The sequence below is a fragment of the Choloepus didactylus genome, chromosome 11 (assembly GCF_015220235.1).
Source record: "Choloepus didactylus isolate mChoDid1 chromosome 11, mChoDid1.pri, whole genome shotgun sequence".
NCBI lineage: Eukaryota > Metazoa > Chordata > Mammalia > Pilosa > Megalonychidae > Choloepus > Choloepus didactylus.
Window position 1 is genome coordinate 29,354,462 of NC_051317.1, and position 26,332 is coordinate 29,380,793.

At 45.7% G+C, this 26,332-nt stretch overlaps 1 protein-coding gene across 1 annotated transcript; it reads left to right on the forward strand.

The window, feature by feature from the left end:
• Positions 1 to 23,981: 23,981 nt before the first annotated feature.
• LOC119506250 (protein tweety homolog 2-like) lies at positions 23,982 to 25,444 on the forward strand. Its single transcript, XM_037799239.1, has 2 exons — positions 23,982 to 24,041; positions 24,195 to 25,444. The coding sequence occupies exon 2, from the start codon at positions 24,236 to 24,238 to the stop codon at positions 25,442 to 25,444; it is 1,209 nt and encodes a 402-aa protein (XP_037655167.1). The 5' UTR covers positions 23,982 to 24,041; positions 24,195 to 24,235.
• Positions 25,445 to 26,332: the final 888 nt, after the last annotated feature.

A 26,332-nucleotide genomic window follows, 5' to 3' on the forward strand; every position in this document is an offset into this window, starting at 1 on the left:
TGGATGGAGGCTGACCTGCTCCTCTTGGAAGCCAGCTAGATGACTCTGACAAATGGATGCTCAAGTTTCTACCAACCTCTCGTAGGTCCTGAGTGTCTATCATCCATTCCAGGGGACTGAGAAATTCTTAGTGCATTTCGTTGAATTGAGTGTCACTTGACAGGCCAACATCTGGGTGCACAGAAGCTTGTCAAAGCTGCATCACAGCCAGTCTTTTCTAAGACAATTTAAGCAACAATTAGGCATCCTAGCTTCTAAGTTAAAATCCAGCTGTGCAAGTCACTGACAACACATCTGAGATAACAACTGGATAAATGCACAACCCCTTCCAGACACACACATACACAAACACACACACACACACACAGAGTTCACTTTGGGAAAAAGGCCATCAGAATCCTGACCACTAGGTATAAACCAGCTGACATTGTGAAGGATGATTTGCTTTTTTAAAGTCTGAAGTAGCACTATAATGTTCGGGAAGAACCAGCATTCTGGAAAAGGATCTTAAATAGGAGAGCTCAGAGACCACCACCCATGTATTTTATAGACCAGACAACTGCGGGTCTCAGTTTAAATGACTCACCCAAGGTCATGTGATAGGGAAATGACAAAGCAGACCTAGGACCCAAGTCCCCCTTCTGTGGCCACTGTTCCAGAAAGGAACTCAGGCTTCCTTACCAGCTGCTCTGCCTGTGCCTTGTGTAAAACTTTCAGGGATCCCAAACCCCTCTTTGTCAAGAGCCCATGGATGCCAGAACCATCCAAGCACCCATCCACAAATCCCATGAAGAGAAGAAAAACTTACTAGGACCAGACAATTTGGAGCACAGGCCTGAGGCTCCAAGAGAACCTTCCATACGCCTCCCCCACGAGCTGGCCCCCTACCTTGGCAGCCCCACTGTCCCCCCTGGGCTCTGTGGTCAACTCCTGGTGGACTCGCACACATCCACACAGGGAAGGGGCAGCCAGAGTCACTGAGAAGGGAAAACCAGTATCGGACATCTCTGGATGAACAGGAGGTTGCAAGAGGGAAAGCATCAGACAGAAGAGAGGAGTGGAGACTTTGTTGGGGTACAGGGTACCCTAATTCATGAACTCCAGAGATCCAGAGGTCAGGGTGAGACAAGAGGTGGAGGATGGATGTAGAGAAGCCAAATGCTGTGGTGCCAACATACTCCAGCAAATCCATGAGGGAAAGACTCTTTCAGGTCTCCTAGAATCTCCTCGGAATAATTTCCAAGCTTTCCTTCACAGTTGCCTTGAGAGCTTCCAGGGGAAATCTGAACATTTCACTGCGCTAGGAAAGCTCACAGCTGTCTTCCTGGTAGTGTTTTTTTCTGTTCCTGCCCATGCTCTGTCTCCCAGCTCTTGCAAACTTTCTCAGACACTGTGTTCCGAGATCCTAGCGACAAGCCACGGTGATTGTCAAGACAAGTGATAAATGGCCTTGCCAGGCTGACGTGATATTATAAATCAGCACTAAATAGCTCTGTCTGGGCTATAAACATCTCAGGTCTCTTTCACCCTGCAGAATAATCTCAGTGGTTGGGTGCTTGCCTGACCTCTTCTCAGGGAGCCCAGGTGGGCAAGTCCTGCCTGGGGGTTGGTAGGCCCCATCGGAGAGATGGAATGTGGTGGCGCCCATTCCTCTCCACAGCCCACCACGGACGTTTGGTTTGTCCCAGTGGTGCATGTCTGTCTGGAGCCCATGGGAGAGCTTTCTCCCTGGACAGCAAGCTCCCCAGGGAGCAAATCCCCCAATAGATCCTGCTGTAAAACTCCCCAAAGTTGGGGCCGGCTCGTGCTCCCGGGATCCAGTACCTGTGGCTCTAGCGGTTGGGAAGGGGACTTCCACCTGGTTCCTACAGAAAGCCCTCTTCAAGGTCTCTCCTTGCAGAAACAAATGGACTGCAAGTCTCTACTCAAAAGTCATCAGGATTTTGTATTTCTTATGTGCACTTTAACATTGTCTAAAAGACTTTTACAAAAGGAATAGAGGCTACTGCTGTTCAGGCCGTCAGACTTTCTGCTGTTTTTTTCCCATTTGGGCAGCTGCTCTTTGTCGTCACCTGACGCTTCCTGATTCTTGAGGTCCCTGCACGTGGGTCTTCAGCACACTCCACGCTCCATGAGGCCGGTTCCCAAAGCTGACTGGACTCCTTCAGTCATCTCTTTCCTCTGCTCCTGATTTTGTGCACTTCCTTCGTCTCATTTTAAAAATTTTGTTTGAGAAATATTTCAAGCATACAGAAAATAGTGTAGCAGGCATCCACGCCCTGGTGCCCTGAGCGATGGAAAGGCCCCTGGGGAATGAGGTGCCGCCCCAGCCAAGACCCAGCATCACGGTTGCCCCAGTGTTGTCTCATTTGCAGGGCTCAGCTCCCTAAGCTCAGGCTGTCCAGCAAGGGGTGAGACAAGACGTGCTGGTGCAGCATTTCATTGTTCTAACATAAAGTTTTCTCATGGGCTGCACCCACACAGCTGGACTGTTTCGCTTTAAACACTTTTGGTCCATCAAATACCAAGAAACTGGTTTTTGCTGACTATCTAGCAGGTAGATAGAGTCATGGAAACACCAGCAGGGCTGACATGTGTCATTTCATTTCATCGCGAGATTCCCTCCTCCATGCCTGCAGAGGGGAATGCGTGAGACGGTCAGCTCACTCCACACTGTCATGGCAAACATCGTCTTGACCAGCATACAGTAAAATGCACAAGAATCGACAATGGATTCTGCAGTTGTTGGGTTGGGATCACCATATAAGGTGTCACGGACACCCCAGGAAGTCCCTCAGCATACCCAAAAAATCCACCCTGTAGGTCCTCAAGGGTAAAGAGATGTAACACATTTCATTACTTCCAAGTTTCTTCATCCACACATTTGCCCTTGCAAGCACATCTGTCTTTTTAATGGAAGAAAAAGTGTTTTACCCACATTTGCTCATCCAAACCTTAGAGAAGCCACGTGGTTTGGGTGGGGCAGGATGCTTTCCCTCTTCTACAGGTGAGAAGAGTAAGGATCAGAGAGGTTATGTGAAGGAGCCTAGAGAACTCAGCTCGTCAGTGACAGCAGGAGCCAAACTCAGCTTCTCTCCACAGGCAGGTCTTTCACAGGATGGCCCCACCAAATTGGAATGTAAAACTCCCAGTTTTAATGAGCATTTACCTCTAAGTCTCTCTTTGTATTGGAAAACACACACACACACACACCACAAACATGTACATAACCACAACAATAAAAATAAAAATAAAGTCTCCTTCAGGAATAATTGTGACCAAAGCATCTTAATCCTGTTACTGAGAGGCGAGTAGGAGTAACATAGATACAGAATCCACATTTCACTCACTCAATAGAAAACCAAAGGCTACAGTCTTTTTTTCCAAAGATATTTCCATTGGTCACCACTTAGGAAAATGGTTGCTTGGAAAACCTTTAATGCAATGTTACCATTTGTGTGGAGAACAACTGAACCATAATTAAAATCTACAAGCCTACGAGGACACCTCACCTTGTCCCAGAAGTGCCTGATTGGGGTGACAGAGCTCACACTGGTGTGTGCCTGCCCGAGGAACTGTCTGCTAAGAAGACGATTATTCCACTTTCTACCTAATTAGAAAATTAACACGTACTCCCTGCAGATGGAAAGTAAAGAAAGAGCTTCACTGATTCCACCAGCTGGAAATAATCACTATTAAACTTTTTGTCCACTTCCTTCCAGTCTTTCGCAACTCTTTTTATAATTCAATGTTTTAATATCTGCAGTAAGACTCCAATGCCATTCAAAAAGATAAACTCATAAAACTGGGATTGGTCACATAGCATCTCCTAATGAAAGGGTGAAGGGGTCAGTGGCTTCCGAAGGCATTTCCTTGAATGGGAAGGGCCAGGAAGCTGTCAGGAAGGGCTGGCGATTACAGATGTGCTTCACTCGGGGCCGCTGGCTTCAGCCCACGCCTCATCCAGCTGCTCCACCCTTGGGTTCTGTGCATGACTACATCTGTAAAAAGGATTCCAGGGCTTGAAAATGTTAAAGACACTGCAGGAGGGTCATCTGAAATACTGTCCGCTTCTCTAAAGGACAAAATTGCACTTCCTAATGTTATCTCCATGGTTTATCGTCAACTGCTCTCTCCCACCCGTTTCCACCAAAGGGACATGCCTGCCCTGCAGGCGGAAACTGGCCTCAAGGTCAGTTATTTGACAGCACGAGGAGAGGGGATTTCCTAGCTTTGTGTGAACAAAACTGTGTGGAAAGAATATTCCTTCTAAATTCAGATATTCCCAGGTGTGCTGATAGGCACAGCAAGTGGGGAGCACACAGTGTGAAATTTACACACTGCAACTAACTCAGATTTCTAAAATATATAAGGCTTCTTTATTTCTTTGTGGCTAAACTCCCTTAATAGCCCATGATAGTGCTGATTCCAGAAGAATGCACATTGGCTGGCTTATTGTAAGCCAGAGTCCTCCTGCAGCCGAATTCCCAGGGCACGTGCTCCCAGAGTGCTCCCTCAGCCGTCTTCCTGGGGCATGCGCTCCCAGAGTCCTCCCGCAGCCATCTTCCTGGGGCATGTGCTCCCAGAGTCCTCCCACAGCCATCTTCCTAGGGTACGTGCTCCCAGAGTCCTCCCTTCCTGCGACAATGGTCCAACATGTTAGAGTTCGGACCCCAACAGGGTTGCTCCTCTTCTCCAAGCTACTTCTGCATCCTCCTCCTTCTTCCAGAGGCCTGTGGGCAGGGGTTCCCCCTGTGGCCCCCTTTGTGGCCACCTCTGTGACTTCTGCCCACTGACTGTGTGCTCAGCCTCAGGTGTCCCCAGCTGGTGGGCTGTATCAGTTAGAGTCCTCTAGGGAAACAGAGTCAATGAGAGAGATCTATAAATATGAGAATTTATAAAAGGGTCTCATGCAACTGTGGGTATACAAGAGTCCAAATTCCCTAGGGCAGGATGCATGAGTCCAAATTCTGTAGGGCAGGCAGTAAACTGGCAACTCCAATGAAGGTGTTCAATGAAATCCTCAGGAAACGCTTCGCTGGCTAGCCAAAGAAGAAGTGACGGTCCTCTCTCTTTCTTCCTTAAAAGTCTTCAACTGATTGGATTAAATCCAGCTGATTGAATTCTGTCACTGTGGAAGACATGCCCTTCCTTGATGTAATCAGCCACAGATGTAGTCAATTGATAGATGATTTAATAAACAAGCCTCCTAGCTTATTAACCAGCCACAAATGTCCTTGCAGTAACGGCTAGGCCAGTGCTTGCCTGATCACACACCTGCGCACCATCACCTGGCCCAGATGACCATCATATGGGCCTCAGATCCTGAGCTGGCCAGATCCCACCTCGGATCGTGCCGGAACCTCCAGCCCTACTAGCAGGTCCTGGCCAAGGCTCTCCATCCCACAGCAGAGTGGAGCCCCTGCCTCAGCCACCTTCTTGCTCCCCATGGGACATGGAAGCACAGGGAGTTTCTGGAAGCTTCTGCAGCACATGGATCTCAGGAAGATGGAAGTGTTGCTGGCCTGCACAAACATCCCGCAGGCCATTTCTGCTCTACCATGGCTTCCTGTGCCAGCGCTGGGGCTCCTGGGATCCCAGGGGGCCTCCCTCCCTGAGCAGCACGCTGTCCCCCCATCCCCAGTGCTTTTCACTTTCCTTCCATTATGGGTTGAATTGTGCCCTCCTTCCCCAAAAAACTAAATGTTCAAGTCCTAACCTCAGTCCCATGAACATGACCTTATTTGGAAATAAGGTCTTTGGAGATGTGATTAGTAAAGATGAGGCCAAACTTAATTAGGGTGGCCTTAACCCAATAGGACCGGGGTCCTCGTGAGGAGAGGAAGTTGGGACATGGGGCAGGTCAGGGAGAAGGCCATGGGACGACAGAGGCAGAAGCATCTACCAGCTCAGGAGCACCAGGAATGGCTGGAACACATCAGAAGTTCGATGAGGCCCAGAAGGCCTCTGCCCTGGAGGTCAGAGGGAGCATGGCCCACCCACCCCCGTACCCTGGGGACTTCTGTCCTCCAGAGCTGCGAGAAAATGAACTCCTGCTGCTCTGAGCTGTGCGGCTGAGCCCCGGACTCTAAGGCAGACCCCTCCTTCTCCAGGGCATCTCTCTTCTCACTTCCCGGAAAGAAGCAGTGGACTGTGAGTGAGGAAACGTGCAAGAGAGGTTTTTTAAATGCCCCCCCCGCCCCAATTACACTGGTGGGAAAAAGAGTGGGACAGCAGAGGCTCCTCCTCTCCCTGCCAGGAGGACACGTGGGAGCCCCGACAGGGGCCACAACAAGAAGCAGGGACCAGCCTCAGACAAGGAACCATCCATCAGCCTGGGCAAGCTCGTTACAGGACTGTCCTCAGCACTTTTCCTTTGTTTTCCATTTTAATCGAATTTGCTTCTTTCCTTGAGTTTTTCCTTTCAATGGCTCCTCCAATGCCTCCTAAAGAGCTACTGTGTTCCCATGTCGCTAAGGAATCATCTGATCTTTGCTGGCAACCTCCCACTCCTCTCTTAACCCTACTAAGCCTCCATCCCAAAGAGCCTTTAAAGAACAGGTCGGCGCCCACTGGGTGCATGTGTGTTCGTTCGCATTTGAGTCATGTGTTTAACTCTAAGGTTGTCAAACTTTAGAGAAGCAGCTTGGCTTGAGCAGCTGGAGTTCCCGAGAATGGTGGGGTTCTGGGGAGGTGCTTGAGAAACGATGGGGAGCAGGTGGCCCCCCACATGCCCCTGCTTCTGCTCTGCTGTATTTGCTTGCCTGTGCAATTCAACATGAGGTTCCATTTGGACCAGGAGGATTCCCCTGCTGGAAAGGGAACCACGTTTGCACCCCACCCACACCCATACCCCCAGAGCAGACCTGGGCTCTAAAACTAGTGCTTGTGCTTTGGGCGTTGGACCAAACATGCTCAGGAGCTACAGGGGTCCAGGGCAGGACACTCTGAATGCCAAGGAAGGAACTGAACCAGAATTGGAATCATCTTTCGTATAAGACCATTGCAATAATAGAAGAAACACTCACGGCCCGTGGCCTTGTGACCTCAGACAAATCACAGCCTGCCTCTCAGGGACATGAGGTGGAACCCGCTGACCAAGTGTCCTCCCTGGCGTCTTGGGCTGGAAGGGTCTGGGATGAGCAGGGGTGACCCCACGTGGCCCCACAACACAGCTACTTGTGGGATGCAGGAGGTTGGAGACTAGAGAGCCAGTTCCCTGGGTGGGGCCCCAGCCTCCCTGCCTCCTGGCTGTGTCCGGGGCAGTCACGCACCTCTTCTGGGCTCAGCCTCCTCATCAGTAACAGAAGAACCACGATGGACCTCCGTAATACAGGAGGGGCTCCTCCAACAGCACACAGAAGACATTGCACTATTTTTGTTTTTGCTTTTTTTTTTTAGCATATTTTTAATTGAGGTATAATTGACTAATAGCAAAATTCATCCTTTTTAGGGTACCGTTCTGTGAATTTTGACAAATGCATACAGTGGTGTGACAGCCACCAGAGTCAAGACATAGGAGAGTTCAATCCCCCCCCCAAAAGTCCCTCATGCCCCTTTGCAGTCTACCCTCCCCGCCCCATCCCTGGAAACCACGATCAGTTTCTCACCCTGTGATTGTGCTTCTCCCATTGCCATTTCTTCTTTCTTGTTGCTGAGCCGTGGTCCACTGTATGGACAGACCACAGTTTGTTCTTCACTCACCAGGTGTTGGGGACTGAGTTGTATACCCCACAAAAGGCACGCTCAGATTCCAATCCCTAGTCCTTGGGTGCAAACCCATCTGTGAAGAGGATCTTTGAAGATGTTATTAGTTAAGGTGCCCAAACGGAACAAAAGTGGGCCTTAATCTAATATGGCTGAAGTCCAATGAGCAAAGGAAATTGGACACAGAGAAGCCACGGGGAGAAGCCAGAATGGAACAGACACTGCCTTGTGCATTGCCCTGGGACAGAGCAGCCAAGGAGCCCCAAAGATTGCCGGCCAGAGAGAAGACACCAACCCCAGGAGGAGGCCGGCCTTCCAGCCTCTGAAACCAGGAGCCAGTAACTTCCTGTTGTTCAGCCAGCCCACTGTATACAACTATTTCAGCAGCTGGGAAACTGAAATACCAGGTTAAAGAGATTCGGGTTGTTTTCAGTTTTTGGTGGTTATGAATAAAGCTGCTTTAAACATTCTTATTATAGATTTGAGTGTGAGCATCAGTTTTCATTTTGCTTGGGTAAATATGTAGGAGTGAAATTGCTGAGTCATATGAAGAGTGCATGTTTAACTTTAAAAGAAACTTCCAAACTGCTTCTTAAAGTAGCTGTGCCATTTCTCATTCCCAATGGCTGTGTGTGAGAGCTCCAGTAGCAACTCGCCATCAGCACGGATGTTTAGCTTTGTCTGGTTTGGTTTTAACCATTCAAATAGGAGTGTACTGGTTTCTCATCATAGTTTTAATTGGCATTTCTCTGATGATAATGGTGTGGAGCTCTTTTCTACCTGCTTATTTACCAGCCATATATCTTCTTTGGTGAGGTGTCTTTTCAAATCTTTTGCCCATTTTTGTTGGGTTGTTTGTTTTCTTTTTATTGAGTTTTGATTATTCTAGATACAAGTCCTTCATCAGACTGGGTTTTGCAAATATATTCTCCCAATCTGTGGCTCACCTTTTCATTCCCTTAACAACGTCTTTCATAGAGAAGAACTTTGTAATTTTTACGAAGTCCAGTTTATCAATTTTTCATTTTATGCTTCCTGCTTTCAGTGTCATATCTAAGAGATTTTGCCTAATCCAATGTCACAAATATTTCACATATATTTTCTTCTAGATGTTTCATAGTTTTATAATTCTAGGTTTTACATTTAGATCTATGATCTACTTTACCATGTTTTTGTATAGGATGTGAGGTTCATTTTTGCATATGAATGTCTGATTGTTTTATCATCACCATTTGTTGAAATAACTATTATTTTTCATATTCCATGTCACAGCTATACAGTTCTGGGCAAGGTGTTTTATGTGCCTTGTCATAGTTAATCTTCAAAGAAATCCTGGAGTAGAGGAATTGGGTGACAGACAGGGAAACCAAGGCAGAAAGTGTGGAGATACTTGCCCAGGGTCACCGAAGCAGCCAGAGGTGGACCTGAGGCCTGAATGGAGCTGACTAACCCCAATCACAGGGCTCCGAGGCTTTATGTTCTCACCTTGGGAAGGAAGGGTTTGGTTGGCCTGGGACACTCTCGGCTGTCATAGGGGAGACCCAACCAGTGTTCTCCAAGGCAGTGGTGGTTCTGGGGAAGGCCCAGCAAAGCAAGTCTCATGGCCAACTCAACAGAGGGCTAAAAGGACCAGAGTTGTAGTATATACTAAACCCACAAGCCCCCCATGTCACCAAGGCCAGCATAGAATCTTCTTTCTGCCACCAACACACTCCACTCATGCGGTAGAGAGGGAGTGGGTAGGAGTCTTGGGCTCCCCCAGGGGCCAACAAGCACTCTGCATGAAAAAAAGGGATTGCCTCGGAGTGAAAATATATGGCCCCTTGGATGCCAATGCTTGACTTTGAAAAGAAAGGAAATGCAGTCCTACCCGGGATAAACATCTTAATGAACAAGCCCAAGGACTTGTGTTCTGTTGCATTTTTGTGCTTCCTTTATCCTATTCTAAACATTGGTTTTGGACAACATGACAAAGCCCCAGTCCTATTTGATCTTATGTAAAATCAAGACCGTCCCAGTGGTTTCTGACCTTCTTTTAAGTTTTCAGTAAATAATCACGCAGTGACATGGTCACCCCCCATGAGGTGACACACAAGCACATCCAAAACTGTCATCAGCCACATGGTGGTAAAATACCACAGCTTTTTAAAGTGTTCTAGCAATTCTAAGTGTTTCTGATTATTTCTTCATTTAAAAAAATCATGGTCTCAGCTACTTTAAAATTGCATTTCATTTCAGATTACTGTAGAGAAATACTTGCCCCATGAGGCCTAGATGTACATGAGTCCTTTAATGTTAGATCCTTGTTTCATTGAAAGGAATATAACCTAACATAAGTCATGGATTTTACTCTCTGCAGGATGGCTGTGTGGGTGTAACAGTAGACATAGCCCATAGACTGATTCATTCTCTCCTTTGGGGAAAATAAAATGCATCATCTGATTACTACACCTTGGTTATAATGTTCATGGCATGAACTTTGTCAATAAGCTCATTAGCTACGCTATGAATCTCCACTAGGATTTCGACCATTAAGTCAGTACTTGGGTTTGTGTGACATTCTCGTAAGGTCCTTGTCCTCCAGGAGCACTGGCTCCTTCGTGGCAAATCCAGGCCTCAGCAGGGTACAAGTCACTCTTACTGGGCGGCCACAAGCCCCTGTGACTGGGCGAAGGTCCCCCACACCCAGGGTGGAGTGAGAACCCACCAGTGGTTCGGCTGCGTTCCGACTCCCACAGTCGGCAGAACTGCTACGAGGCAGCACCTGATCACAACCTGCTCAGGTACCTTCCACCCTGGCTTCCACCCGGTCCCAAAGGATCCGTCCAAAGGCACAGTGCTGGCTCCAGGGGTTCCCCATGGCACCCTCTGATCTCCCAATTCTGTGCTTCTCTCAGTTCTTCAAGTGGAATGATTGTGACCTGAGGGAAGGAACAAAGGTGACATGTAGGAAATAATCATACTATGTAATTCCCTGAACTGTATCCCACAACAGAGGAGAACCTAACTCAATAATTTTAGAAAATATGTAGTTGAATGATTGAATGGATGCCTGATTTTATCCACTAAATCTGATATTGCCAGGACATCTATTTTATTTGGTTTAATATGGCCAAAATAAAGTTACAGATAATGGATCCATTATCAGAAATTTGAGGCCAAGGATTGCTTTTTACTCTTCTACGAAAATCATTTTGCCAAATTCTACAATCATTCCTGTAGTGATAAATTAAGGTCCAACTTTACTAAGTTCTGGAGAATATGCCATTACTTACATGGGAATTTAATATGATGTGCAAAAGCTCTGGATTATATGACTAATTTTTAATTTAAAAAAACACCTGATTCTTCAATGATGAAGTAGGAATTATAGTTTGAATATACTTATGTGTACATGTGTGTGTTTCTGTAGCTCTCTCACAAAGAACCTACCTAAGATCATGATGTTCTATTCAGTTCTTTGTAGGAGTACAAAATATAATCAGCCATGTTGATCCCTTGGTGTGTAACTTGATTGGTCTCTGGAACACTGGGTATCTGTGTGACACCTGAAACTCAGAGCTAGAGCTTGGCAGACATTAATGTTAGTATCAACGCATACAGCAACTGTTACCACCACCCCCCAAAAAAAAAAGCTGAAAAAGAGCCTAGACTTCAATTAGAGATATGAATGAAGCAGATCTTGTTAAGACTAGGGCAAATTGGGCCAAAGGGTACAGGTTGAAACTGACTGTGTGTTAAAACTTCAAATTCTATGTGAGACCAAGGGAAGAGATATTTATTTGATGCAGGATCTATATTTTCAAACAATATAACTTCTACGGTCAGTTTGTTCAAACACCACAATTACATGGAACTTTGAATAGGAAGTGACATATAGTAGGTCTATATAGATTAGAGTGAAACAGCAACACATCCCAAAGTAATTTGGGCAGAGTATAAAAATATATACTTGGGGCCCCCCTGAGGAGCTGGGGGAGGATGCAGAGGTGTTGGACTTCCTCACCTGAATTGTTGCTGATGTTCTCACAAACACTGGGGACTGACGGCTTGATGTGCTGAGCCCTCTGTCTTGGGGCTGCCCCTATGAAGCTTGTTGCTGCAAGAAGAGGCTAAACCTGCCTATAATTGTGCCTAAGAGTCTCCCTGTGAGTGCCTCTTTGTTGCTCAGATGTGGCCCTCTCTCTCTAGCTGAGCCAACTCAGCAGGGGATCTCACTGCCCTCCTCCCTGTGTGGGACCTGACTCCCAGGGGTGTAAATCTCCCTGGCAATGCAGGATATGACTTCTGGGGATGAATCTGGACCTGGCATTGTGGGATTGAGAACATCTTCTTGACCAAAAGGGGGATGTGAAATGAAATAAAATAAAGCTTCAGTGGCTGAGAGATTTCAAAATGAGTCGAGAGGTCACTCTGGTGGATACCTTACGTGCTATATAGATAGCACTTTTTAGGTTTTAATGTACTGGAATAGCTAGAAGTAAATACCTGAAACTACCAAACTCCAACCCAGTAGCCTTGACTCTTGAAGACAATTGTATAACAATGTAAGTTACAAGGGGTAACAGTGTGATTGTGAAAACCTTGTGGATCACACTCCTTTTATCCAGTGTATGGATGGATGAGTAGGAAAATGCGGACAAAATCTAAATGAAAAATAGGGTGGGATGGGGATGATGATTTGGTTGTTCTTTTTTACTTTTATTTTTTATTCTTATTCTGATTCTTTCTGGTATAAGGAAAATGTTCAAAAATAGATTGGGGTGATGAATGCACAACTATATGATGGTACTATGAACAGCTGATTATACACCATGAATGATTGTATGGTATGTGAAAATATCCCAATAAAACTGATTTAAAAAAAATTTTTAAATCCCTCCCCCAAAAAAAAAATTCTACTTTTTCTTTAAAAAAAAAAAAAAAATCAGCCATCATGTACTCCAGTCTTGCATATGTGAGACATTTACTTTCAGAAAGATGCCATTTTTGCTGCTACTTTAAGCTTGTCCACCTACTGGGAATGCCTACCAAAATAAAGCTTTGGCTTTTTCTCAAGCTAAAATTTATAGAGGACATAGAGGGTGGCATTTTTTGAGAAATTGGAGTGAACTATCTTTGTTGGAATTTTAAAAAATGTAAACAGCCTACAATCATGAAACAAAGATTTGCTTTTGGACCAGACTATTCCCACACCTAAAAGCAAAATAAACCAGCCCAAAATACACAAACATAAAGCTCAGGGTCACCAAGGGGGCACTAAGAGATTTCTTATCCTGCTGCAGATCAGAAAAGAAATAGACAAGCAAAAACATTATCTTCAGTTAGGGCAGCTAGATGGCTGAGCAGTGGAAAACCATGGGAACCACCACGTCCATTTGAAGAAAGAGGCAGCATAGAGAATCGAGCTCTCTACACAACGCAAAATAAGTTTTATCCTGATGAATGAAGTCATTTATTTCAAGTCACTTAAAGAAGAATTGTCCATTTTCTCAGACATTCCAAAGTAAAACATAAAAATAAAAAATGAAGGACGTGATATGGAACTAATATCTCAGATGTTTGAATGTTTCGAACTGCCTTTCAAAAATCTTAATTTGACTCTTCGAGTCAGTTGTCATAGTTAAATGACTGTGTGCCTAGACACAGCCTGGGCTAATGTCCTTTCATTGAGGACTTTTTTAAAAGGGGACAAAACAATACATCTCTGCTGGGACACTTCACCTGTAGAACCTGAATGGTTTGAGGTTGACTGAAGGTCAAAATCCATGACATGAATAGACTTGCTCATCAGCGTACTTGCTTTGCAGAAAGCAGAATCTCACAAACAAGACCATTTCATTGGGAATGTGGCCATTTTGCTTTTTAAGCCTGGGCTTTATAGAAATTTGGGCTGCAAAGCCACCCCTCCCTGTGGGTGCTGGGAAGGGATTTAGAGATTCTGAAACCACAAGCACTGCTTGAAAGCTTTGGAGACAAGCCAGAACTGCCAGATTGGACTTTCGGGTGGACAGAGAGTGACTCTATGAAACTGGAGAATTCTGAACAGCCTAGTAGCTGTCACTCTCAGGGGGCCCTGTGTGACCCTGGGTGCTATGGGCAGGGAGGGGACACGAGGCAGCCATCAAGAAGCATTTCCACCGAAGCATCTCTGATGCATTGCCCTACAAGATTCCAGAAGAAAGAAACCAAATCATCAAGGTTCTCCAGTGATTTGTTGGAATTTCTGTTCACATTATAAAGAAATACCCATTTTATATCTAACTTTGCATTCTTTTTCTGACCAAGCGCCCCTCAGGTTGCAAAGCTTGGGAGACCACAAAACCTGGATCTGTCCCTAAGGGCCACTAAGCTGTAATCTTACCAAGGATTCCTTCAGCAGATGGTTTTGTACAGAGCAGGGTCCTATGGCAATGGGACAACTGGATGGAGGGGATGGGGACAGAAATCCATGCTTCAGAGGCCACATTCTGGCCTGAGAGAGGAGCCCTCTTCAGTGGTCAGCACGACGACACACACATCCACAAACAGGGGGGCAGAGCAAACAGAAGGAGTGGGAGCGGAGAGCAAGGGAAAGCACGAAAAATTTCCCCAACCCACACACGATCCCATCCACCCTCCCCGCCGTGCCTTCAGTGTGTGGCAGGACAGAAGTGAGGTGGAGGATCTGGGGTTTTAACGGGAAATAGAGGGAGGGGTGTACACAGAGTAGCAGCCACCTCCAGCGAGGCATGGCCATGTTTTATGTGCACCTGTTTAGTTTAAGGCAATGAAACAATTGGCCTGTTTTGCTATGCTTTGGCATTTTATAGTTGACAGATACCATTGCACTAAGAATTTTACACCTTTAAATTTCACATATTCTTGCACCTGAATCCTGCTTTCATGAGCACGCTCTTGCTGGGAGCCTGCCTTGTTCAAGGGCCATCTCACATTCTGAAGAATACCAAGAGGAAAGGGATCGGGGTGGATATGCAGAGAGGGGTCTTCTTTAAGACTCTAGCTTAGGACCAACTGTCTTTTTTTTATTTTTTACTTTTTATTCTGAAATAATTTCACACTTACAAGACAGTTGTAAAAATAATGCAAACCCCATGCAGAGAACTCCAACATACTCAACCCAGATGCCCAGATCCACCAATTTTAATATTTTGGGCCTCCTTTGCCACATCATTCTATTCTGTAAATTTGAGAGCAGGTTGCACACATTATACTCCTTCAATACTTAATACTTCCCTGTACTTTTCCTACAAATGGATATTCACTTATGTAATCACCTTAAGTGCAGTTTTCAAGTTCAAGAAATTTAACCCTGATATAAAGCTGACATTCTATATTCCAATTGTTTCTTTTTAAATTCATATTTATTGATATATATTCACATACCATGCAGTCATACAAAACAAAATGTATATTCAGTTGTTTACAGTACCATTATATAGTTGTGCATTCATCACCAAAATTAGTTTTTGACATTTTCATTACCACACACACAAAAATAATAAGAATAAAAATTAAAGTGAAAAAGAACAATTAAAGTAAAAAAGAACACTGGGTGCCTTTTTTTTTCTTCCCCCATTTTTCTACTCATCCATCCATACACTGGACAAAGGGGAGTGTGGTCCATATGGCTTTCCCAATCACATTGTCACCCCTCATAAGCTACATTTTTATATAATTGTCTTCAAGATTCATGGGTTCTCGGTTGTAGTTTGATGGTTTCAGGTATTTACTGCTAGCTATTCCAGTTCATTAGAACCTAAGAAGGGTTGTCTATATTGTGCATAAGAGTGCCCACCAGAGCGACTTCTCGGCTCCTTTTGGAATCTCTTTGTCATTGAAGCTTATTTCATTTCCTTTCACATCCCACTTTTGGTGAAGAAGATGTTCTCCATCCCAAGATGCCAGGTCTAGATTCCTCCCTGGAAGTCATATTCCATGTTTCTGGGGGGATTCACTCCCCTGGGTGTCTGATCCCACATAGGGGGTAGGGCAGTGATTCCACATGCTGAAGTGGCTTAGCTAGACAGAGAGGGCCACATCTGAGCAGCAAAGAGGTATTCAGGAGGAGGCTCTTAGGCACAATTATAGGGAGGCCCAGCCTCTCCTTTGCAGCAACAGTCTTCCCAAGGGCAAGTCCTGTGGTAGAGGGCTCAACCCATCAGACCACCGGTCCCCTATGTCTGTGAGCACATCAGCAACCATTGAGGTGGGGCAGGCCAATACCCCTGCATTCTTCACCAGCTCCTCAAGGAGGCTCTGCATATTTTTTTCTTGTTTTTTTTTTTTTGTTAATTAACTCTTTTTTTTTTTTAAATCAACCATATCAAAAAAAAAATTTAAAACATACAATAAAAAAAAATTTCAAACAAACCATAACAAGGGAGTCCAACATGTTCCTACACTATCCTAAGAAAATAACCTAATATAGCAACATTTCTGTGAACTTGTTCCTACCATACCCAGCAGAAATTAACAAACCATAGTCATTCCTGGGCATTCCCAGAAAGTTAAATTTACCCACAATAGCTTATCTGTTCTTACCGGGTTATCATTCCCCCTTCCTTAATTGTTCTGTATCACTAGTTCCCTTACATTCTATATTATAAACCATTTATTTTATGAGTGTGTTGTTCAACCTCCAGGTGTTGGTGAATTTTCTAAGTCTCTGAAGGTTACTGACTTCTAATTGTATTCCATTGTGGTCAAAGAATGTGCTTTGAATAATTCCAATTTTTTTTTAAATTTGTTGAGGCTTGTTTAGTGTCCCAGCTTATGCTCTATTCTGGAGAAAGTTCCGTGATCACTAGAGAAGAATGTGTATCCTGGTGATTTGGGATGTGATGTTCTGTATATGTCTGTTAAATCAAATTCATTTATCAGATTGTTTAGGTTTTCAATTTCCTTATTGGTCTTCTGTCTGGTTGATCTATCTATAGGAGAGAGTGATGTGTTGAAGTCTCCCACAATGATTGTGGAAACATCCATTGCTTCCTTCAGTTTCGCCAGTGTTTGTCTCATGTATTTTGTGGCACCTTGATTGGGTGCATAAACATGTATGATTGTTATTTCTTTTTGTTGAATTGCCCCTTTTATTAGTATGTAGTGGCCTTCTTTGTCTCTCATAACATCCTTGCATTTAAAGTCTATTTTATCTGAGATTAATATTGCTACTCCTGCTTTCTTTCGGCTGTAGCTTGCATGAAACATTTTTTCCATCCTTTTACTTTCAATTTCTTTGTGTCCCTGTGTCTAAGATGAGTCTCTTGTAAGCAGCATATTGATGGTTCATATTTTTTGATCCATTCTGCCAATGTATAACTTTTAATTGGGGAGTTTAATCCATTTACATTCAATGTTATTTCTGTGAAGGCATTTCTTGAATCAGCCATGTTATCCTTTGGTTTATGTTTTGTCAGGTATATTTTTCCCTCTCTCTCTTATTGTCCTTTAATGAACCAGTATTGAATCTCTTTAGTATTGAACCTTTCTCCATATCTCTCTCTCCTTTTTTTTTGTTTCTCTGTTGGTAGGGCTCCCTTTAGTATCTCAAGTAGGGCAGGTATTTTATTAGCAAAATCTCTCAGCATTTGTTTGTCTCTGAAAAATTTAAGCTCTCCCTCAAATTTGAAGGAGAGCTTTGCTGGATAAAGTATTCTTGGTCAGAAATTTTTCTCTCTCAGAATTTTAAATATGTCATGCCACTGCCTTCTTGCCTCCATGGTGGCCACTGAGTAGTCACTACTTAGTCTTACATTGTTTCCTTTGTATGTGGTGAATTGCTTTTCTCTTGCTGCTTTCAGAACTTGCTCCTTCTCTTCAGTATTTGGCAGTCTGATCAGAATATGTCTTGAAGTGAGTTTATTTGGATTTATTCTATTTGGAGCTCACTGGGCATTTATGTTTTGTGTATTTATACTGTGTATAAGGTTTGGGAAGTTTTCCCCAACAATTTCTTTGAATACTCTTTCTAGAGCTTTACTCTTCTCTTCCCCTTCTGGGACACCAATGAGTCTTATTTTTGGACGTTTTATTTTATCTGTCATATCCCTGAGATCCGTTTTGATTTTTTTGATTTTTTTCCCCATTCTTTCTTTTGTTCTTTCATTTTCCATTCTGTGGCCCTCGAGGTTGCTGAGTCATTGTTCAGCTTCTTCTAGTCTTGTACTAATACTATCCAGAATCTTTTTAATTTGGTCAACAGTTTCTTTTATTTCCATAAGATCATCTATTTTTTTTATTTACTCTTGCAATTTCTTCTTTATGGTCTTCTAGGATCTTCTTCATGTCCTTTATATCCTGTGCCATGCTCTTCTTCATGTCCTTTATATCCTGTGCCATGCTCTCATTGTTTGTCTTTAGTTCTTTGATTAATTGCTACAAGTACTGTGTCTCCTCTGATCTTTTGATTTGTGTGTTTGGGTTTGGGTTCTCCATATTGTCTGGTTTTTTCATATGCTTTAAAATTTTCTGTTGTTTTTGGTCTCTTGGCATTCGCTTTACTTGACAGGGTTCTTTTAGGATATGTAGGATTATTCAAAGACTAATCTCTAATTTGTCAGATCTACAGCTTGGTGGAGTACACTTTCTCTAACTAACCAGCAGATGGCATCCACGAGTCACCTATTCCCCTCAAGTCAGTTCTCCCCAACTTTGTCTTTGTGGTGTGTAGGGGTCTGATTCTTGTGGGGTCCAATTGGTGCATCAAGTTTGGGTGTGTTGTTGGTGCTGTCTGCCCTGAATATGGGGTGTGTATCTGAGCGGTTAGGGAGGGAGGGCAGCTTTAATAATCAAACCTCCCAGGTGTTCCTGGAGATTTAAGGCTGTGGCAAGAATCTAAACCTTCATTTCAGTCTCACCACAGATTGTCTCTTCTGCTGACCCACAAGTCCTTGGTATTGGCGTATGGTCCCTGGGATTTCTGAGTGGGTCCCTCTTCCAAGCTGTGCCCTTCTAGGGCCTCTGCTGAGGGAAGGTTGTGCTATGTCACAAGTGCATGCCATCCCTTCAGGGAAGCCCTGGGCCACCAGGCCATGTAGGTGCATTCCCAGCCTGCTGTAATGTTGGCTGTATGGAGCATGTTAATTTCCCCTTTTTCACACAGCTCTGCCTTCCCAGCTCCAGGACAATTAGCTGTGGGTGTGCAAAAGGCTATTGTCCATGCCCGATATTGCGGCATGTGCACATGTTGCTGGAAACACTTCCTGTCACACTGGGTTTTTTGGCATGGCTCTGGGCTGTGGTGCCAGCACCGGGCAGGAGCATTCCCAGCGTGCTGGGAAGATGGCTGCAAGGGCATGCTTATTTTCCCCTTTTGGCTCACCTCTGCCTTCCTTGCTCTGAGACAATTAGCAGCAGGTGCGCGAAAGGCTATCATCCATGCCAGAAATTGAGGCGTTCACACAGCCGGTTCCTGCCGCATTTCACTTTGCAGTTCTTGCTGCTGTATCTGCAGCTGCTTTTGGGTTTTTTAAAAAAAGAACTAATCTGCCTCCAAATGCCAACCCACAGTTTCCCCACACTGCAGTGTGGCTGCCGGATATTCAGCAGGCTTACTCACTCATTTCAGAATGCAGACTCCCAGTTTCGCCAAGTTCATGGTCCCTGTGGATTTAGCAGACCTTGTCCAGCTGGTGCATCACTGGAACTGGTGTTCTGGGTTACTTTCTGGCTTTATCTAGTGTTTTTCACAGAGGTGTTTTTCTCCCGTTTCTCCTAGACACCATCCTAGGTTCTCTCCTATTGTTTCTTATGTTCCAATAAAGTTCTTTTGAGCATTCTCTCCTCTGTTCTTAGATCCCATCCAGTATCACACATTGCATTTAATACATTTTCCCTTTAGTTTTTCTTTCTTTCTTTTTAATTGTGGAAATATATACACAACATAAATGTTCCCATCTGAAATCCTTGCAAGCACACAATTCAGTGGGATTCATCACATTTGCAATGTTGCAAGACCCTCACCACTTCCTGTTACCAGAACTTTCCTTTCACCCTAAACAGAAACCCTACACTCATTTTTGCATTAATTCCTCAATCCCCCTGCCTCCCACCCCTGGTAACCTATACTCAATATTCTGTCTCTAAGAGCTTGAATATTCTCCGATATTTTCTTGGTGGTTACCATGGGGCTTAAATTTAACATCATACATCTACAACAACCTCAATTGTTTTGCTACTAACCTAACAGCTTCAATTGCATTCATAAACTATGTTCCTATAACTCTCTGTCCCACCACCTTTATGTTGTTCCTGTCGCAAATTACATATTTATACATTATGTGTCCAAAACCACTGATTTACCATTACACGTTATGCATTTGCCCTTTAGATCCTGTAGGAAGTAAAAACCGAAGTAACAAGTCAGAAATTCAATGTTAATGGTTGCTATATTTACCTATATCATTATCTTTACCAGAGATCTTTATTTTTCATGTGACTTCAGTCAATTTTCTAGTGCCCTTTCCTTTCAAACTGCAGACCAGTAACATTTCTTACAGGGTTGGTCTAGTGCTGACAAAGTCCCTCAGCTTTTTTTTTCCTCTGAATGTCTTAACTCCTCTCTCATTTTTGAAAGACAGTTTTTCTGGATACAGAATTCTTAGTTGACAATGTTTTGCTTTTAGCACTTTGCATATGTCTTACACTGCCTTCTTATAAAATCAGCACTTAATCTTATCGAATCTCCCTTGTGTGTGACATGTTGCTTCTCTCTTGTGGCTTTCAGAATTCTCTCCTTATCTTTGGCATTCAATAATTTGATTATACCATGGCATGGTGTGGGTCTACTTGTTTTTTTCCTGTTCAGTTTGTTGCACCTCTTGGATGTGTATATTTATGTCTTTCGTTAAATTTGGGAAGTTTTCAGCCATAATTTATTTGAAGATTCTCTCGGCCTCTTTCTCTCTGTCTTCTCCTTCTGGGACTCCCATAATGTGTATATTGGTATACTTGATGGTGTCCTACAGGTTCCACGGGCTCTATTCACTTTTCTTCATTCTTTCCTCTCTCTGCCCTTCATATTGGATGATTTTAATTGTCTTATCTTCAAGTTCACTGATTCTTTATTCTGCCAGCTCTAATCTGCTGTTGTACCCCTCTAGAGAATTTTTAATTTCTGTTACTGTGATCTTCAGCTCTGTTTGGTACCTTTTCATAATTTCCATCCCTGTATTGACATTCTCTTTGTGTTCATCTATAATTTTCCTGATTTTCTTTAGCTCTTTGTCCATATTTTACATTAGCTCTTTGAGCAATTTAGGGCTATTTTTTAAGTCTTTATCTGGAATGTCACAGGTCTGATCCTCTTCATTGATGGCTTCTAATGCTTTAAACTTCTCCTTTGCCTGGGCCATCACTTCCTATTTCATTGTATGTTTTGTAATCTTTTGTTGAAACCTGGACATTTTGATATTTTTGGGTGTTAGTGCTAGAATGTACACTCTGAGGTGTCTCTTCCTTAACTTGTATCAAGCTAGTGTTATGACAGAGCATTCCTTGAATTCCAGGAACTAATTAAAAAAATGAAGAAGGAGGAGGAGGAACGGGAGGTGGAGGACAAAAAGAAACCACCTTTCTCAGTCTCCACAGATTGACCAGCATGAGTGCTCTCCTTCAGGGCTGAGCCATACAAAGAGTTTAGAGAATAGCTTGGGGACAAAGCTTAGGGCTTCCCTGATCCTTTCTGCACATGGTTCTTATCTGGGGCATGCGTGTCTGGCTCTTGGAGTTCCCCTGTTGTTCAAAGCTTCTGTAGGGGGCAGAGCCCTGAAATGTCTCACTGCCATCTTGATTGGGGCCCAGATGTCATTTTTGATGGAAAGTGACCAATGTAATAAAGAATTGTCTGACCACACCTCTTCCCTGAAACTCCTGTATGACATCACTACAAAATATAATATGAAATTTAGAAATTTAAAATACAACCTAAGTGAATATTTCACAAAGTTTGGCCTAAATAAAAGGATGAATACTTCAATAGATTCAGAAAACTAAATAAAACAACATAAAAGGGAGGAGATCCAAGACGGTGGATTAGGAGAGACAGAACAAAGTTCTCCTCCGTGAAAAACACTAAATAAAAGACAGAAAGTTCTCCAGAATAGCGGTTCCAGGGTTCCACTGACTGGGCAGGGACTTATATATCTATAGGAACTGAGCACTTGGAGAAGCTGAGAGACTATATTTGGAGTTGTTTAAGTCTTTGATCTGGACAGCCTCTGGGAAAATGGCAGCTGGACTTGGGCTGCAGTGGGGAGAAACTGAGAGTCTGGGGTTGCAGGCAGGTCATAGTGGGACCCAGGGAGTGGCCAGAAGACAGCAGAGAGCCATGGTTGATCATGGTGGGGAGTGCTTTCCATGCCCCGGGCACCCACCTTGGTTCTGGTGTGGGCGATAGACTTTGCACACCCATAGCTGAAGACACCCAAACCAGGGACAAGCCACACAGCAGGTAGATGATTGCAGAAGTGGGTTGTTTCCATAACCTGTACAGCCATCATTCCAGTGGGCTAGGGGACACCCCCTCGCAGCACTGTGGCCAAGAGCTTCCTCAAGGGAACTGGGAATTTGGCTGACTTGTGACAGTGCAACTCCTCCACAGAAGCCCATGGAGTGCACAGCCGAGAGGCAGGGGAGCCACACAGAAGTGCCAGGAGCCCTACAACACGCCCAGGGACTTGTCGGCCCACAGCAAAGAGGGACTGAGGGGAGTCTGAGCTGAAGGGTTAGACGTCTGCCACAGCCCCAGGGTATTCCAGCTCCAGCTGTGGGAACAGCTGGGAGTACTGGGTCTTAAAGCCCTCTTCTCTGCCAAACTGCACAGGGCACACCCCCACCCACAGGGCTGGCAGTCCCCACTACACAAGGAAAATTGGTGCACTGATTGGACATCCACATGGTTTGGACACCCACTTGCTGTATAAATGATATTGGGGAGATCTGGATTGAGGATAAGAGATGGCTCAGGAGTGCCATCTGCTGGGAGGTCAGGGAAAGTGCACTCCACCAAGCTGTAGTTCTGTCAAATTATAGATAATTGTTTAAATAAGCCTGCATATCCTGAAGGAGCCCTATCAAGATAAGCAAATGCCAAGAAGCCAAAAACAACAGAAAATTATAAAGCACATGAAGAAACCAGAAGATATGGATAACCCAAATGCCCAAATTAAAAAATCAGAGGAGATACAAAGAAGTAATCACAAACACCAATACCATGGCTCAGGATATAAAGGACATAAAAAAGACCTTAGAAGAGCATAAAGAATAATTTGCAAGAGTAAATTTAAAAAAATAGAGGATCTTATGGAAATAAAAGAAACTGTTAATCAAATTAAAAAGATTCTTGATACACATAGCACTAGATTAGAGGAATCTGATGAATGAATAAATAAACTTGAAGAAAGTAGGCTTGAAAGTGAAAGAACAAAAGAAAGAATGGTGAAAAATATCAAAAAATTTGAAACGGATCTCAGGGATATTATGGATAACATGAAGTGCACAAATATAAGAATCATCAGTGTTCCAGAGGGGGAAGAGGTTAAAGGACTGACTTGGAAGAGTATTCAAAGACATTGTTGGGGAAAACTTCCCAACCCTTCTAAATGACATGAATAAGCAAGTCATAGATGCCCAGCAAACTCCAAACAGAATAAATCCGAATAAGCCCAATCTGAGACATATTCTGATCACATTGTCAAATACTGAAGAGAAGGAGCAAGTTCTGAAAGCAGCAATAGAAAAGCAATTCACCACTTGTGAGCAGCCACATTCCGGGTTAGGCCTAGTAGACAAGCTGCAGCCTGCCCTTGAGTTCCCCCCGCCCATCGAGTGGTGCAAAGATGGCGCCCACATCCTGCTTCCGCTTTGTGATGTATGTGACAACCCTCTGTATTCACCAATCATGCTTGTATGCGTGGCGTTTGCCCATTGGATATACGTAAGGTTTATAAGAAAGTTCCCGGGCAGAGCTCGGGGAGACAGCCCACAAGGAGCCGCGCCTGACGGCCGCATCGAGGTTGATCTCCCCCGAGGCGTCTTGCCCCGGGCGGAACCTGTAAAGAGGATGATTGCCTAGTTCCATTAAAAGCCTACATGCTTCACTGCTGCGAGTCCAGAGTGATCACGAGTGCGTCGGGTAAGACATTGTCCGCACCCTCTCTCCCCTTATCTCTCTGGTCCCCATCGCCGGCCGACCGAGGACTCGAGGCGAGGCGGAGAAAGCGCCGGACAAGTGGTGGCCCGTACGGGGAACCTCATTCGCGTTCCCCTCGACCCGACGGAGACGTGCTCCCGGGATCCGTGGCTTGACTTCCGCGACTGATCACCGCGAGAAGGTAAGCACCCCCTTTTTTTTCGTGCGAGGACTAGGGCCCGTGGGCGTTCAGGTAGCCCCGGGGACTCGGAAGAGCTCTCCGAGTGATTAAGAGATAGTGCCGACTGCAAGCATGGGGCAGTCTGAAAGCTCACCCCTATTAACCCCCTTAAAGACCCTTTTGAAGCAGCGGGGCTGGCGGCGATCGGCACAGCCATGCCGGCCGCGCGCGTGGAGTACATCGCGCCCTGGTGGGTCGTGTGGCTGCACCGCGTCCCCCACCTCAGCCTGCGCCTGCAGCCAGTGAACAGCACCTTCAACCCCCGCGACGAGAGCTACCAGGAGTCGCTGCTACTCCTGGGGCTGGTGGCCGCTGTCTGCCTGGGGCTGAACCTCGTCTTCCTCACGGCCTACCTAGTCTGGCTGTGCTGCGGGCGGTGGGACGGGGCAGCGCAGACCAAACAGCACAGCTCCTGCTGCGTCACCTGGGTGGCCGTGGTGGCCGGGCTCATCTGCTGCGCTGCGGTGGGCGTTGGTTTCTATGGAAACAGCGAGACCAATGATGGGGTGTACCAGCTGATCTACTCCTTGGACAACGCGAACCACACCTTCTCCGGGATCGATGCCCTGGTTTCCGGAACCACCCAGCAGATGAAGGTGGAACTCGAGCAGCACCTGGCCCGGCTCAGTGAGATCTTGGCTGCCCGGGGAGACTACCTGCAGACCCTGAAGTTCGTGCAGCAGATGGCGGCCAGCATCAGGGCCCAGCTCTCACGACTGCCGGTGTGGACGGACGTCACCGCAGAGCTGACCGAGGTGGCCGGCCAGACCAGCTATGTGGAGTACTACAGGTGGCTCTCCTACCTCCTGCTCTTCATCCTGGACCTGGTCATCTGCCTGGTCACCTGCCTGGGACTGGCCAAGCACTCCAAGTGTCTGCTCGCCTTGATGCTGTGCTGCGGGGTGCTGGCCCTGATTCTCAGCTGGGCTTCCCTGGCTGCAGACACCGCCGCCGCCGTGGGCACCAGTGACTTCTGCGTGGCTCCTGACACCTTCATCCTGAACATCACACAGGGCCAGGTTAGAACAGAGGTGACCCGCTACTACCTGTACTGCAGCCAGAGTGCAAGCAGCCCCTTCCAACAGGTGCTGACTGTCTTCCAGCGCTCACTGACCACCATGCAGATCCAGATTGGGGGGCTGCTGCAGTTTGCCGTGCCCCACTTCCCCTCGGCAGAGGGAGATCTGCTCGAGATCCAGCTGCTGCTGAACTCATCTGAGGCCGGCCTTCACCAGCTGACGGCCATGCTGGATTGTCGGGGGCTGCACAAGGACTACCTGGATGCCCTCACTGGCGTCTGCTACGACGGCATCGAGGGCTTGCTCTACCTTGGCCTCTTCTCCCTCCTGGCTCTCCTGGCCTAATCTGACGAACTGGGTTCTCCTTGCTGTGGGGTTGTTAGTAGGTTTGACCGCCATGATGGCCATGTCCTCTGCCTGTAACCCTCCTGATGACTATAGTCCCTCTGCCCAGCACCCATCCCAACCACTCGAAGCGGGGCATTTGGGGGCAAGGTTCGCAGCTAAGTATTTGGCAAAATCCTGGATATAAATAATCGGCACCAGTGGTCCTATTTTTGTCTCAGGTAGATCTCTTGGGCAGAGTCCTAGTTGTGGCCAGACGGGACCCCTGTCATTGCACAGAGACACCTAGTGACGCCCTCGACACTGGCTACCGTTCTCCTAACCCTCTTGTCCCCCAGTTGCGAGACTGAGTACTGCAAGGAGAGCCACATGGTTTCCAGCTCATGGGCTCTCCGGTCTCTATATGAAGTGAGCATTCTGGTCGGTGCTAGAGGCTCCGCCGCTAAATGGCTGAGACCTAGTCCAGACTCCCCAAAGCACCGGAACAAATTGTGAGCCATCTGGGTTCACGGGAGCACATTCATCACTGGAGACACTGGGGCATCAAAATAAAAACAAAAAGGGGGAGATGTGAGCAGCCACATTCCGGGTTAGGCCTAGTAGACAAGCTGCAGCCTGCCCTTGAGTTCCCCCCGCCCATCGAGTGGTGCAAAGATGGCGCCCACATCCTGCTTCCGCTTTGTGATGTATGTGACAACCCTCTGTATTCACCAATCATGCTTGTATGCGTGGCGTTTGCCCATTGGATATACGTAAGGTTTATAAGAAAGTTCCCGGGCAGAGCTCGGGGAGACAGCCCACAAGGAGCCGCGCCTGACGGCCGCATCGAGGTTGATCTCCCCCGAGGCGTCTTGCCCCGGGCGGAACCTGTAAAGAGGATGATTGCCT